The 15,181-nt window shown below is 46.5% G+C and overlaps 2 protein-coding genes across 7 annotated transcripts in view; both read right to left on the bottom strand.

The window, feature by feature from the left end:
- On the bottom strand, nucleotides 1–4,328 carry Plpp5 (phospholipid phosphatase 5). The gene is made up of 7 exons (XM_021169975.1): nucleotides 4,231–4,328; nucleotides 4,007–4,115; nucleotides 3,736–3,826; nucleotides 3,188–3,251; nucleotides 2,659–2,783; nucleotides 1,866–2,036; nucleotides 1–804 (listed from the first exon to the last, which is right to left on the bottom strand). Exons 1-7 carry the CDS (start codon nucleotides 4,290–4,292, stop codon nucleotides 644–646), a joined length of 783 nt encoding a protein of 260 aa, XP_021025634.1. The 5' UTR covers nucleotides 4,293–4,328; the 3' UTR covers nucleotides 1–643.
- A 244-nt stretch (nucleotides 4,329–4,572) lies between these two features.
- Nsd3 (nuclear receptor binding SET domain protein 3) overlaps nucleotides 4,573–15,181 on the bottom strand; it is a 119,675-nt gene continuing 109,066 nt past the window's right edge. For all 6 annotated transcript variants that reach the window (XM_029480236.1, XM_029480235.1, XM_029480237.1 and 3 more), the window contains 4 exons: nucleotides 14,790–14,931; nucleotides 13,211–13,317; nucleotides 10,850–11,051; nucleotides 4,573–10,241 (listed from right to left, as the gene is read on the bottom strand). In XM_029480236.1, coding sequence (XP_029336096.1) covers nucleotides 10,000–10,241; nucleotides 10,850–11,051; nucleotides 13,211–13,317; nucleotides 14,790–14,931 — 693 coding nt within the window. In that variant the 3' untranslated portion in view covers nucleotides 4,573–9,999. The remainder of the gene's footprint in view (nucleotides 10,242–10,849; nucleotides 11,052–13,210; nucleotides 13,318–14,789; nucleotides 14,932–15,181) is intronic.

The following is a 15,181-nucleotide window of genomic DNA, read 5'->3' as shown; positions in this document are numbered from 1 at the left end:
TTATAGGAAGAAGTAAAGACTTTTATTTAAAGTATAATAACAATAAAGAAGCAGTAGCTATCAGTTGGTCCTCCATATGATGTCCTGGTAATAGCCTCTAGTTGTGCCATTTATTTCATTATGAACAAAGGCAGAAAATAACATTTATTTTCTAGATAATATCCCTAATTTTTCTTTCCTAATGTAGTAAAAAGTAAAAAAATTGGCCAAAATTGGATGTTTTATTATTTAAGGCTTAATGGAATGTTACCACAAAAAGTAAGCCAAATCAGAGTTTAGCTAGCACTGCCCTTATTTATAAAGGACAGGGATTATGTTTGGTAAATGGGGTCATGAAAAGCTTCCTTTGTGGAAAGGTTTCTTCTGGAGTGACATTTAATCAATGTAGACACTAGGTCTTAGAATAGCAATCCTATGGATTAACCTAGTGAGAGAAGTCCTGACAGAGCCGTGCCAGGCCAAGCACTGAGACCTCAGGGTCTAGCCTTGGAAGTGGGGCAAAGTGTACAGCTCTGTGGAGGCAAGTACAGTGTGGCTATGTCCTCACTTTGACCCTGAAGAGGTCAAGCCAGAAATCCTTGGTTTGTGCGTCCTGTCCAGTTAGGAGGGTTGATTTGCTTGTTCTCCACTGAGGTAGATTCAGCTAAATTTCCAAATGGTGCAACTCACTGGGCTTCTGTGAGGATGGAAGTTTGTGCTTGTCCTGAAATGGTTTATGGCACTCTACGTCAGTCAGAGGGGGGTAGTACTGCCTGTAGCAGACGTAGGCAAATGTCATTCCAATCACGGAGCCAACTAGCACATCTGAAGAGAGAAAATAGCACCCCCCTTTAAAACCATGCTAGGTGCTCCACAGTTACAGGCTACTTGGCCCTCCCAGTTATTCTGCTTGTAGGGGCTAAAAAAAAGAGCCCTGAACCTGTGCTATTAGATTCTTTAGAGCAACTTGATTTTATCATACAGTTACAGAACTATTTAGTCAGATGTTCTCTAAACATCAAATCAACACCCTCAGTTAAATCAGCATGGACTAAGTTAGAGTTTATTTACTTATTTATTTTGGTTTTTCAAGACAGGGTTTCTCTGTGTTGCCCTGGCTGTCCTGGAACTCACTCTGTAGACCAGGCTGGCCTCGAGCTCAGAAATCTGCCTGCCTCTGCCTCCCAAGTGCTGGGATTAAAGGCGTGCGCCACCACTGCCCTGTGAGTTAGAATTTTTAAACAAGTGTTTGACTCTAGTCATCAATTTGTTTTCACTATTTCAAGAATTCTGGGGCTGGAGAGATGGCTCAGCAGTTAAGAGCACTGACTGCTCTTCCAGAGGTTCTGAGTTCAATTCCCAGCAACCACATGGTGGCTCACAACCATCTGTAATGGGGTCTGACGCCCTTTTTGGTGTCTGAAGAAGCTACAGTGTACTCACAAACATAAATAATAAAGAATTTATTTTGGTGGCATACGGTTATGATCCCAACATTTGGGAGGCTGAGACAGAGGCCTGCTTCTGTCTAGGCTTGGCTAGAGGCGAGGCCCTGTCTTAAAAATAAAGGGAGCTGAGGCACAGTGATGTACACCTTTAATCCCAGCACCCAGCAGACAGAGGCTGCTATAATTCTGTGAGTTTGAGGCTAGCTTGGTCTACATAGCAAGTTCCAGGGTGAACTGGTGAAACCCTGTCTGGTGGGGTAGGGGTGTGTTAACAGTGAGAGCTGAGGAGCTGGCTGAGCAGGTAAGAGCATTTACACACAGTACACTCCACAGGCTGTCCCCACCTCCTCCATTGCTCCTTCACTCAGCCGATGCTTAGCAAGCCACCCTCTGCCAATCTAGGGTTAAAACAAGCAAAGCACAAACTCCTGTGCTTACCTTGCCAGTGGTGCTTGTAGTCACACGTGCGGGACAGTGCAATCACGGCTGCAAAGAGTAAAGGTGACAGAAAGGCACAGAGCCTCCAGGACTTCCCACGGCCTTGTGGTGTGAAGCAGTGTAACTTCCCTGCCAGGTAGAAGGAAGCAAAGGCCAGACCAGCAAATGCAACTAGAAAGGGAAGACCTGTGAGTTTTGTGTCCTGTGGGGTCCCCGTCACTCCTGTCCAGACAGGGCAGGGAGCAGGAGCAGGGCTAACCCCTCCTGATTACAGGGAAAGGAAAAAAAATGAAGGACTGTATTTTCTGTCCCAGAGTTAGTATTTTAAGTAACAGTAGTTTCTGGAATAAAAGTTATTACTGTGGACGGTGCTGTAGACTTCTCACCTATAAGTGGGAATCACAAAAATAATAAAATATACCACGCTGGGTTCCTGGGAGCTACAGAGGTCACAATGTCAAAGGCTCAGCAGCCCCTCACCAGTAGTAACTCTTGAATAAAGATTTTTTTCTTTTAATGACTAGTAAGAGATGGCTCATTCCTCCAAAGCTTTGCAGGTTAAATGTAACTCTATTTAAAGTAGGTATTGGAGCTGGAGGAGCCAAAAGTTGAGTCGGCAGCAGTTAGCTTTTGAGAGGACCTTGGTTCAGTTCCCAGCACTCACATGGCACTCATGCTGGTCTGACCCCCACCTCCAGGGGATCACATGCCTTCTTCCAGCCCCTATACTATGCACACACAAGAGCGGAACACAGACATGTAAGTATTGAAGTAGTTCACATGAAACTCATACAGGAAGAATGTCCACTGGGGAAGCTCTTTCGGCCCTCGTTCACCACATCCTTGTCCCCCGTGCACGTCAGATCAGAATGGGCCAGCCCATCGGGGAAGCAGCGGTAGAAGAAGTCTGGGCGTGGCCTGGAAGAAATATAATTTACTCTCTCAGGAAGTATTTTTCAGTAATAGTAGATGTCAATAATCTGTTGACCACTGACCACTAATGTCATAGGCAAAATAATGTAATGGGGTGAGATCAGTGTTTATACTGAGAAAAAGGCCACTTAGTCGTGGCCAATGTTCAAGTCAGTCTCTAGCACGTGATTGTATCTTAGCACAAGAGCAGCTAATCATATTGCAGCTTTAGATACATAAAGGTTGTCGCTGTGGTTAATACTCAGGGCAGGACGCAGACCAGGTGGGACACTTAGAACAGGCAGAGGGCATGGAGAGTGAGTTCTGGTGAGAAAGGAGAGACTAGTCTGAGAATCTTGAGAATATGGTGGGGGCTCAGGGAGGTTTGAGTGCCGAGGTCTCTCACTTACCTGCCCACTATCAGTTTGATTATGTTGGTAAAGACACCATTCAGAGCTAGGGCAAGGCTGGCAGCTGGAAAGCAAAGAAGCCCTTAGTGCCATCTGTTTGGGGAAGAGTAAGCCACCACCTCATTGCTTTGAGATAGAACCCAACCAGAATAAAAACCCAAACGGCCTAGGGGCAGAGAAGCGGAGCACTGAGGAACACCTGTGTGGCTCCTGTGTTAATAGGGAACACTTGGCCGTGGTGGCGCACGCCTTTAATCCCAGCACTTGGGAGGCAGAGGGAGTCGGATTTCTGAGTTCAAGGCCAGCCTGGTCTACACAGTGAGTTCCAGGACAGCCAAAGAAACCCTGTCTCGAAAAAACAAACAAAACAAACAAAAAGGAACACCCGTGTGGCGCCTGTGTTAATAAGCACATCCTCAACCGTACTGCTTTTTGGTCTCATGGGGTAAATGATGGGGTAAGAAGACATACTTTAGGGGTACAGTGGCTGAACCCCATAGCTACTTGCCAACACTAAGACAGGAACAAGTGGAACAAGGGCCACTTACCGAGGCAGGCTTGCTTGCTGTCGGTAGCGTCAGCTTTCCTTAGAAACTTGGCGAGGAAGATCAGGGACAGTGGAGTGAGAAAGGCAATGACCTGAAGGAGAGCACAGGGTCGGTAAAACCAAGTCCCTCCTGGCCTAAAGCACCAGCTGCCGCGCACTAACCAAGATCGGGGCTCAGATTGCCCACCAGACGCCTCGCCCTAGCCCTGGAACTCAAGGCCCGGAGGAGTCCGTGCCAGCGCGGGAGGAGGGCGGGAGGGCAGCTCACGCACAAACATGCGGCCGGTGGGGAAGTATTCCGCCTCCACGTACGGGTTCCTGTAGAGCCACAGCTCCTCGGGCTGGATCCGCCGCTGGAAGGGAGGGAGCAGCTCGGTCACCCTGGGGAGGAAACGGGGAAGATTGACAGGCTACTTCGGCGGAAGAACCTGCCGCCCCGAGCCGCTTAGGAAGTGCGAGCGCCCAGGGACGCCTGGGAGCGTTGACAGATCCTTACAGGAAGGCCACAAAGAGCAGGACCCGCACGCCCAGCTCGGCGCCCAGGGCCGCCGTCCCCATCCCGCCGTACGCGCGGATCAGACGCTGACGTGGCCCCGGCGCGCCGTGGTTCCGCCCGCCCGCCCGGCGTCCAGCGCCACCTAGCGAACTCCGCGGGGACTGACTACCAGCGGGGCCTCCGGGACACAGGAAATTCAGAGCTCATTTGCTGTGTTGTTTTTGAGTACCACCTAGCAGATAACAAGGACACTGTCCTCTGGTTGATCTGCATGACCTGACTATTGTCCAACCAGCAGGTCACCTTTGGGTCTCAAAGCAATGTGTCCTTCACCAACCACCCAGATCAGCTTATAGGACAAGAAAAGGAACACCATTCCCCAGAGATGCTTCCTCTACAAAAGCGAACCAGAAAATCCACTTTAAAGAAGCCATGTCTTTGGAGCATTTCGAAGGGAAAGAACTGGGCTGAGGGTGAGTGGTTGTATTTTTGTGTCTCATATCCCAGTAAACCGAACCATGAAATTACAGGTAAAGAACCAGCCCATATTCTTAAGTAGACCATACAGGACGATTTATTAAAGTCAACCTCAAGCAAGACCTGAAATCAATGGAATGCCATTAAAAGCTTTCCCACATTCTTACAGAAGCAGAAAACATATTTGAATTCTAAAGTATCTGTAAGATTAAAAAGACAGGATTCCAGTAAATACAATGTACAAAACCTGTCCCACCAGCACACATCAGTAAGAAGCTCAAATGTTACAGGCAATCTCACATACACTACACTAGTTAACGGCTATGTACAGGTTAACCAAGACTGGTAGGCTCATACTTTGCAATAAGACATTGGTCAATAAACAAAATCCTTAAAATATATTTTGAAGTCATGAAACAGTAATGCCCTAGTAGAATCCCCCTGGGGAAAATGAACACTAATCCCTTAGTGTTAGGAGCTCCAAGTCACAGAAACCAAAGAGACTGACTAATGGATGTTGACACTTTGATATTTCACAGCTCTACAGAGTTCATTACAGGTAAATACAGATGTAAACAATCTATCAAGAACTTTATTCAAAGAACACAAAGTGAGGGTGGGATCTGCAGGTATGTGTTTATTGTGTAATATTTAAATGGACACAAATAAATTTGCCATAGCAGTTGAAAATACACAAATCTTTGTATATAAAAAGAACGTTTTAGCCAGCTGTAATCAGTTAGCAACTTGGTTATTAGCGGCAATACAGTTACTTACCATAGGGTACAAAAATGAGATGTTAATTGATAACAAAAGTGTAATTTTCTCATTCCCTTTAACTGACAAGAATACCCTGTTGAGGCAAAATGGCAGATACTTGAAAGCCATCTGCACAGAGCAAGGTTCAGTCAGCAGGTAAGGAAGGCTTCTCGTCCCTTAACAGACGCAGTGAAGTCACAAGAAAACCAAGGACCGAATACTGACTTTGGCAACTTCTATTTTCCCTTGAACTTACATGTCAATGACTTCCAGAGCCTACTGAAGGACAAACAATACTTTTCTCCCCCCTCCTCCATACACAAATACAAGCGCTCACATCTGCCACTTTTGCAATGGATTGACAAAAGCCAAACAATTTATCCCCCCCCCCCCTTTTGAGACAGGGTCTCTCTACATAGTCCTGGCTGGCTGGGAAGTCACTAGGTAGGCCTTGAACTCTCAGAGATCCTCCTGCCTCTGCTTCTGGAGTGCTAGGATTGAAGGTGTATGCAACCACGCCCAGTGGAAATGGGTTTTTGAAACAAAGGTTATACATAGCATTTTAGGAGTATAACATAAGTGCGCCCTCTTCCCCCCACACAAGCATATGTTAAACAGAAAGAACAAGGAAAGGAGGCAAGGAAAGGAGAAAAAGGCAAAACAAAGACGCAGGGAAATCATTTCTAAACATGCAGGAGCCCGGACCTCAAAGGTGCCAACAAATCTTAAGATGCCCGTGTTCCCGTCGGGAGGACTGCATATCTGACAGTATACAAAATGATGCTTTCCATGTCTTAATTTTAAAACTGTAAAATATAAAATGAGAATCTGAAGTCCCAAAAAATTGAAGAGCCTGAATTCAAATGGGGCGGGGGTCTCGGTGTTAGGGGAACTACACTGTACCTTTCCCTCCCTTTCTCCCCACATTCCCATTCCCCTACCCAAGGTGAAAACTGTGACACTTCAGTCCATACAACAATCCACGGCAAAGCTGCCTACACTGATTCCTTCCTCCATCCCAGGAGGGACCAGACCTTTCTGTAACCAACCATTCTGTTACAAATAAGCAAAGACCAAGTGTGGGCGGTCCTTCCTGAAGGACCTTGCCATCTGATCACTTCCAAGCTGCCCTTAGCAGCCTGGCAGAGTCAGGGGTGGTCAGATGCAACAGCCACGTGAAAAGCAATTCAAGTCTAGAAATGAAGCAGTGCCTTGAGAAACATAAAGACCATACGCTGCTCACGCTCAGGGAGACAGAGGCAATTTGTCTCCCTCTCCCATTAGGGCATGACAAGTGGCTGGCAGCATCTTAGCTCCGTGGGGAAGTGCCGCAAGAGGAGTGTTGTTTTGACAAGATTAGCGGCAGGTCCTGGAGAGCCGGGTCTATGTTCTGAACAGGTAACGGGAGGACTTCAAACTGTAGTCTGGCTTTGACCCGAAACAGTAAGAAAGTACTCAAAAAAGAAGCCACTGCATAAAAGCTGCCTACCAGTCCAGCCGAGTATTTCACATGAGCAGACAGACCCTCAGTATCTCAGATCCATATCACTTCCACAAACACTGCAGTGGGAGACACTGACAGAAGCAGTGGGCTGCAGGCCCTTATTATCTCTTTAGTTTCAAATACTTCCTAACTCAGTATGTATGTATACACACACACACACACACACACCACTTATATATATAAAACATTTTATATTTATATATATATATATATGCTATTTATATATCACACAGAAAACTCAGTCTATTCTACAGCTTAGGAAAGGTAATTTTTGAGAATTAAAATAAGAGTAGGTAGGGCTTGCAAAGCAAAAGTGAAGATAACACCTCCTCCACTCTGCTCCCCACCCTGACTGAAATCAGAGGTCACGTACTGCAGCACACTGGCAGTGATGAGCACTGGTCCCATCCTGCTTGGCCAGACACAGGCAGCTACCCTGGTGGCCCAGCGACACCTACAAGGCACAGCGCCTGTGGTGGCCTCGTGCTATCATCTCTAGATCTTTCCAGCCCAATTTCTAAAGCTTTCCGCTGATCATCAGAACTCCCATCTTCCTCCTGAGGTTAGGAAATACCACTAGTATCCCATGCTGCTTTGAGTCCTTTATTTCTGGGCTGAATAAAATCAACCACAAATGCTGTATACCAAAACCATATTAAAAAGCTACCACCGAGCAGCTTCAGGCTGAGTAAGCACAGTGCCTTCTGCAATGTCACTGACACAGAACATGGAACGACTGACAGTGTGCATATACTTAAGTCAGTCAGCCAACGCTCTGTTTCCTAACCCTCAGTTCTAAGACCCAGGCTGAGATGATGGCACAGGCATGTGCCCTTGCACTGGCATTGCAGAGGCAAACTTGGAGCAGGAAGGCTTCTGAGAACAAGCCTGTTAGTCATCTAGTAAGAAAAGATCTGAAAAGTGCAAAGTCCTTTTATAGATATAAAACCAAGCAAGCCATAGCAGAGAAGCAGAAGAGAGATAGGTCAGGGTAGGGTGTTTATAAAAACAAGATGAACCCTGGGGCTTACTCTATAAAAGTTATCAGATACTAAAAAGCATGAGGTCAAAAAGGAAACAAGATACAATCTCTTATCGGACATTGTTCTCATGAGGGTTACATTTGGAATATCAAAGGAAGTCGCTTATCAACAAGTTTAAAAAATGTTATGTCTGTATAAAATAAAATTTAATATGATAAAACCCAGGTACTCTTACATTATTGTTTTAAAGGACATCAAACTTCATAATTGCTCAAGAGCAGACAGTTTAGTGTTTGCGTGGGCTGTGCTTCGTCGGTCGTAGGGACTGCACTGGGTGCTGGATACCGTGCTGTCTTCCTCCTTATGGGAGCTTGTCTAGCCAGCAGGATTACCACAAGTGCTAGACTAGGTAAATGGCAGTTCAGGAGCTTAGAGAGGAACTGTAGTGTCTGTTGCCTATAAATTGCACATTTATATATTTTTTTAAAAAAAAAAAGAGGCACAAAATTGCTCTTTCTTTTGTCCAGAGATGAGGTCTGAATTGATTTGTAAAAAAATAAAAAAAGGACAAACGCACCTAACACAACTACAGGGTGTCATAGAGCATCTCGTGCCCTATGTTAGTAAAGTATAGGTTCTTGAGGAGAAGAGAGCCTACTGGGTACCTCCAGTAAGCAGTTGAAATGCACTGAGAAAGTTCATATTTCATGGTAACACTAGACTTTTATTTAGTCTAATGTTATCATGTCTGACATGATTTCACACAAGTAATACTGGAATAGATGGATCCTAAGTGCTAGATGCAAGTGAATTCTGTGGGCCGACGCCTTGGTATGCTTGGGTCTGTACTATTCAAACCTCAGCCATGTTTGCAAACACTGACTTTGTGGGGGGCGGTTTCAAGTGCTTTCTACGTGGAGCATCTCTGAGGCTCCTACATACCCTGTAAAAGAGCAAGTTCTTCCCCTTATGCAATGGGGATAGTCTTAAGTATTGCATAATACTAAGTAGAAATGGTTCACATATAAGGTAGGGATGTTCCTGCCCACTTGCACCATCCTTAAGTTAGGAAGTCAACTGACAAAGTCTATTTCATATAATTCAGATTCCGTTACATAGCTTTACCAGGAAGCATGACTGAGTGGCCAGCTGGCAAAGGAAACATGATTGGCAGAGGGAAAGACAGAAAGTAAAATGCCCTTAAATTCCAGGTTAGACTGGAGTCTACATTAAATTGGTCAGAAAATGGTGCATATATGATCCAATGTTTGGTCTGTGCCTTATCTTTCTTTAGCCCCTTGCCAGTGGTCAGGACAGCAGGAATGAGCACTCCCCTATGCATTCACATCCCTCAAATGTTTCAGAAAATCGCAATGAGTGGAATGCACTCACTCCTTGTCCCTCTAAGATATTTCTACGTAGAGTTGGCACACCATGAAGCCCAACCAGTTTAAGACCACAGAGGTAAATGCTGTCAAGGAGTTTGTTTTCAAGAGGCCAGTTTGAATACTTGCTGAGAGCCTTCTCAAGGCATGTGAAAAAGGAAAGAGAAGTCAGCCAATCCACGGCTCAGGAAAGAGGTATATAAAGGTGGTCCCGCACGCTTGCACACACACGCACACGCACGAGCATTCATGGAGGTTAGATTGTTTGAACTACACTTCTCAGAATTCCTAAAAATGAAAATAAATACAGGAATGTCTACTTTCCCTTTACATAACCCAGGATTACATCTTAGGCTTTACACTGATCGTATCGACAAAACCTTCTTTTAATTTTCTCTCTCTCAACTCTAAAAACAAGGACACCTCTTTTGCTGATTGCAAGACACTGAAGCACAATGAAAGACAAGAAGAGACCAAGGGAATTTTGCTGTCCACAAAATTATCCCCCAAACAACAAAATAGAAACCCAGACACCAGCAAGTGCTTTAGCCTGTGTGAGCTGGCGCCCATCCCCGTCAAGGCAGACTGACAGCAGGACAGGCGCAGGTGCGGCCTCTCTGCACCTCTTCTACTGAGAGCAGCTGGAGGAGGTCACCACCGCTCACTCCTTTACTTCTTCTCCACTGTCTTGGGATTCCCATTTACATCTGATCTTGCTCCAGTATTCTGGTGACACAGGAGATGCGGGGTCGTGGCTGGAGCAGCAGAGACGACCTTCTAGTGCAGAGGGCACCAGAGCCCCTTTTCCATGAGCCTTACAGAATGAGTGTGGACAGAATTCACAGAAGGAAACGGCTACACTGCCACACTCATCACACCGATGCCACGGGCACTCCCACTTTCCTAATGCAGGGGTGGGGAGGAGAGGGAAAGTACCTGTTAGCTTATTTCTTGATTACCCACCCAAAAGCCCAAGAGGTACCCCTCCCCTTTTTGGAGACAGAGCCTCATTGTGTAGCCTGGCTGTTCTGCCGCCTGTTTCCTAAGTGCTAGGATTAAAGGCATATGTTATTCACCCCATTTTGAAACAAGGTCTTTCTCCAAAGTGTAGGCTGGCCTCGAACACCCACAGATCCACTGGCCTGTGCCTCCCAAGCACTGGGTTAACAATGGGCACCACTGTACTTGGCTTGTACCCTACCTGCTTTGCTTAGAGAATCCATCTCCAAACCTCAGCCAAACAAACTTCTGTCTTGTAGTGTTTTTTTTATGAGCTACTGGCCCAAACCCAATGTCATAGGTGCCAACTGCCACCCATGGTGACCATAAACAGGAAATGTGCCCTCAGTACCACATGAGGTGTATGTTATTTGCATAGAAACAGATTTCCGACGAGTAGTTTTGTTTGTAACGTTAAATGTTTCTGATTTCACAGTTGCATTAAAGACAGCAATGTATCCCAAATCAGTGGTGAAAATGGAAGCAGAGAAGGGCTTGCAGGTCTGGCTTACCGTGGGGTGGCTGAGTCAGGTTAAGGCATAAGAGGTGGTAAGCTTTGGGACAGTCTTTCTTGTCACACATGACCAGTTCTCCACCATCCCCACACTGAAAACAATAATCCTCATGGATTTGCTTTGCCTCCGCTTTGACTTTCCGTCTCTTCTTCAACTTGGCATTTTTTGTCTTCTCGTCAGCTGCTGATGTGCATGCAGACTGGCAAGACAGACAGACCAGGGTTTTAACATCGGCTAACGATGGCTTTACACAGGAAGGAGCACACAGTGAATCTCTGCATGTGTCCTAAAGACAGCAGGGGGCTGACCCCAGAGGACACTACAGTGAGTACAGCAGCCTGTCAACGCTCGCTCGGCTGGGACTCTACCAGGCAGCTGTGGATAAGAACTACAGTACTCTCTTATCTTTGCCTTCATTTGTAAATCTATTTTTATTTGATGTTCACTGGCATAAGTCTGTATGAGGGAGTTGTATCCCCTGGAACTGGAATTACAGACAGCTGTGAGCGGCCACGTGGGTACTGGGATTTGAACTCTGGTCCTCTGAAAGAGCAGCCAGTGCTTTCTAACAACTGAACCTGCTCCCCAGCCCCTTCCTTGATTTTTTTTTTTTTTTAAAAAGAGAGGGACGTAGGCCTTCATTTACATGTTTCTCAAATTAAGCTGGCTGAGTTGGTGGGTGCTTGGAGGAATTAGTCAGAAAAACAAGTCCCCTTAGCCTCCTCTGACTCTGGCCTTGGCTGGGGCCACAGCAACAGCAGCAACAAGGTGGCCCTGGTGTTTTCAGCAAGTGGGAAGGTGAACTCAGGACCACAGACCAAGTCAGGAGCCGTAAGTAGCCATAGATCATAGAATGTGGTACGGAGGCAGGGTTAGGGAGCCACTGGGCAGCTGACACTGGCAAGACTGCAGACGGAGCCCTCCTCTGTGATGCCACACGCTTCTGTTCAGGAGTGTGAAGTCCACCAGAGGAAGCTGCCATGTGGTCAGTAGTAGGGCTCCACTGGCATCCACTGTGTCTGGATTTTGTCAACTGTACATCACTGGTGAATTTCAGTGATGAAATTGCCCCAGAGGCTTACGAGAAAGTGGTCATCTAGAACCCGTGTTCTGGCTGCATGACACCATGACATGGGGCCCTGGCAGCGGCACAGGCAGCAGTGGGCATCTTAGAGAGCAACAGCGGGCTCATGACCTCCGTGAGACCCTCCTTGGTGAACATAAACACCCCTCATCCCCAGCCTCAGGTACAAGGCAACCATTTCTCCAGAGCTGGGTTGTTTACCAGATACTCCCAGGGGCTTTGCACACCTTGGTGGTCTTGCCTACCAGCACCACAGCTGTCCCTCAGAGGGACAGACAGATTTGCCTGGGGCCCACATTGTCTGCTCCCACAGTGAAGCATTTTGGATAAGCATCTAGACGTTCAATGATCTTTAATGACTTGCTCCGTATTACATGTCTGTGTGGGTACATGCAGCTGCTCGCAGAGGCAGGAAGAACCAAATCCCCTGGGCTGCAGTCACAGAGAGCTGTAAGCTGTCTGACTTAGATGAGGGGAACTGAGCTGGGGTCCTCTAGAGGGGCGAGTGCTCTCCAGCACTGAACCATTAGGCTGGAGGCACTCCAGCCTAGCACCTGGACTTCCAGGCTGCCCGCCGTTCTAGGGCATGATGGCAGCACAGTGACTGTCATTGGCTACTACGGAGTTTTTAAAGACAAGTTCACTTTAATGAAGAGTCCTGACGGCTGAGCTATTTCGTTTGTTTGTTTGTCTGGAATGGTAGATTTCACTGCAAGCGCTTTTACTCATCAGTGTTCAGACTTCAGAAAGCCTGAGGTGTCCCCGCAATGACCTATAATTCACATACGACAACGTATACTTTTGTATTTCTGCAGGGTTTTCTGTTTGTTTGTTTGTTTGTTTGTTTGTTTGTTTTTGGCTATCCTGGAATTAATCTTCTTTCTCCCAAGTTCTAGGATTTGAGTCACCACACCCAGGTAACACTCACCATTTTAAAAGTATATAATTCAGTGAGTTTTATACATTTCAGAACCTATCAGACCTTACTAAAACAAGCTTCATTATAAAGTGAGAATAGCACGTTGGGTGTGGTGGCCTCCGCCTGGACTCTAGTGTTTGGGGAGTGAGGGTAGAAGAGTCAGGAATCCAAAGTCATCCTCAAGAACGAGAGAACTCAAGGCCAGCCTGTGCTCCAAGAGATCTCAAAACCACCCCCATCTCACCACAGAGCTGAGGGAGCAGCAGGAATTCTGTAACAAAGCCAAGCAGGTCGTAAGCTAACGTCTCTAGCACATCCCTTTCCTGCCCTGGGTGGAGCGCTCTGTACAACTGACCTTTGGCCGCACTCCTAGAAATCCACTACAGTTGTCTGCTCCGCAGTGGCACACCGTCCTGCCGTTGCCCAGACAGTCCAAGTTATAGTTAAACGTTAACTCCATCCCTGAAACACAAGAGAAACAAATTATTCACAGTGACGTTAGGAGGGAGAAACACTGCCAGACACTTTCACGTAGACACACGGTTCTGAGACAAAGGCTTGTCCCAGGCTGGCAAGTTGGCTCGGGGTGAAAGCTCTTGCCATGAAAGCCTGACAATGGGAGCTGGATTCAGATCCCTTGGCGAAGCAGAGCCCTAGGAGTTCCTGCCTTGTCCTTACAAGCACATATAAATGCATGAATCACATAATTAAAGACTCTTCCTTCCACACCCCATCTCACTAAAAACAACGATAGAGAGGGGCCTTGTGGTCAACAATCCCTGCCCACCTAAGATGTTCTAAAAAGAGGAAACCCTTCAGCAAAAAGTGGAGAAAACAATGAAATAAGAGCTCTGGGCATGGGACCTATGGTCGGGAAGGGCTTCTAGGGCTTGAGAGATGGCTCAGCAGTTAAGAGCACTGACTGCTCTTCCAGAGGACCTGAGTTCAATATCCAGCAACCACATGGTGGCTCACAACCATCTGTAATGGGATCTGATGCCCTCCTCTGGTGTGTCTGAAGATAGCGACAGTGTACTCACATACAGAAAATAAATAATTTTTTTTTTTAAATAAGGGCTTCTAGCCTCACCCTCTTTCTACAGCTAAGCTCTAGTTTCTAAGTGACACACTACTGTGGTGTCATGACAGTGTTAGGAACGCCTTCCACTGTGAACCAATGAGCACTTACAACTGTAGCTCACTCACCACACACAGCCATGCTGAGCAGGCTTTCACCAGGTGCCCTAGCTACTGAGCCGCCCTTACCAAGCCCCTAAACTTGGAAAACTAGCTGGTTCTGCTGACATGCTCGGCAGGAAGGAAAGGAGAGCAGTAACCATGGCTCCGAGGCTCCTCAAGTCTAACCGGAAACAGAATGATCTTTAGAGTTGAAGAAGAAAAGAAAAAGAAGCCAGCTGGTGTGGGCACAGCAAATTGCTTTCTTAAAAAAGGATTTACTTGGACTGTTTGTAATTACGTGTATGTGTGTATGTGTGTATGTGTGAGTAGGTGTGGGTGTCCATGGGAGCTGGAGGGCTCTGACCCCTGCAGCTGCAGTGCAGCCACCCCACATGCACGCTGGGCATTGATCTCCGGCCCTCTGCAAAACAAGTATAGATGCTCCACTGCTGAGCCATCTCTCCAGCCTCCATGAGCTAATTAATTACCTTTAGTATGTTTTAAAAGCACAGAAGAGCTAGGGCATCTAGTTCTATTCTGCAGACAGCACTATTTTGGAAAGTGACGTGTCTGCACTGTGGCAGACCCTCCCATGTCCTCTTCTGCAAAAAGTCTGGACAGGTTTTCTCTTAAGATGTAGTTTTACCAAATTGGCAAGTAATGCCCAGTTGTCTGATCTGAATAAACACTCTGGGGCCAGGCCTTTAAGACAGGCTTCCCCCATGGAGGGACCCCGGCAGCAAGTCACGCTTTACCTGCAGGAATGTCACAAAGAGCAAATAGTCCAACTCGAACATCTCCATTTACAGTCCACTTCTGTGTCTCACAGTTTGGATTACAACTGTGGTTCATGAAACGAGAATAATTTCCCTTTGGTCCAGCATCAATTATACGGTCCTTCAGAAAGAAAAAAAAGTGTGTGTGTGTGCGCGGGGGTGCTTCGACATAAACTAGATACAAGCCCATTTAGAAACATCCAGTTAGGGAACACCAAGACAGTATCATTTATCATCAGCTGGTGTGCCAACTGTCAGCTCTAAAAACACTGCAGACACTCCTCTGTGGAGTTACCACGGTCTCTATTCGAGGACCTTAGGGATTTTTTTAAGTTCTTTCTCTCTCTCTCTCTCTCTCTCTCTCTCTCTCT

The sequence above is a fragment of the Mus caroli genome, chromosome 8 (assembly GCF_900094665.2).
Source record: "Mus caroli chromosome 8, CAROLI_EIJ_v1.1, whole genome shotgun sequence".
In the NCBI taxonomy this organism is placed as follows: domain Eukaryota; kingdom Metazoa; phylum Chordata; class Mammalia; order Rodentia; family Muridae; genus Mus; species Mus caroli.
The sequence above is the reverse complement of the archived record's forward strand: the minus strand, read 5'-3'. Positions and strand labels throughout refer to the sequence as shown.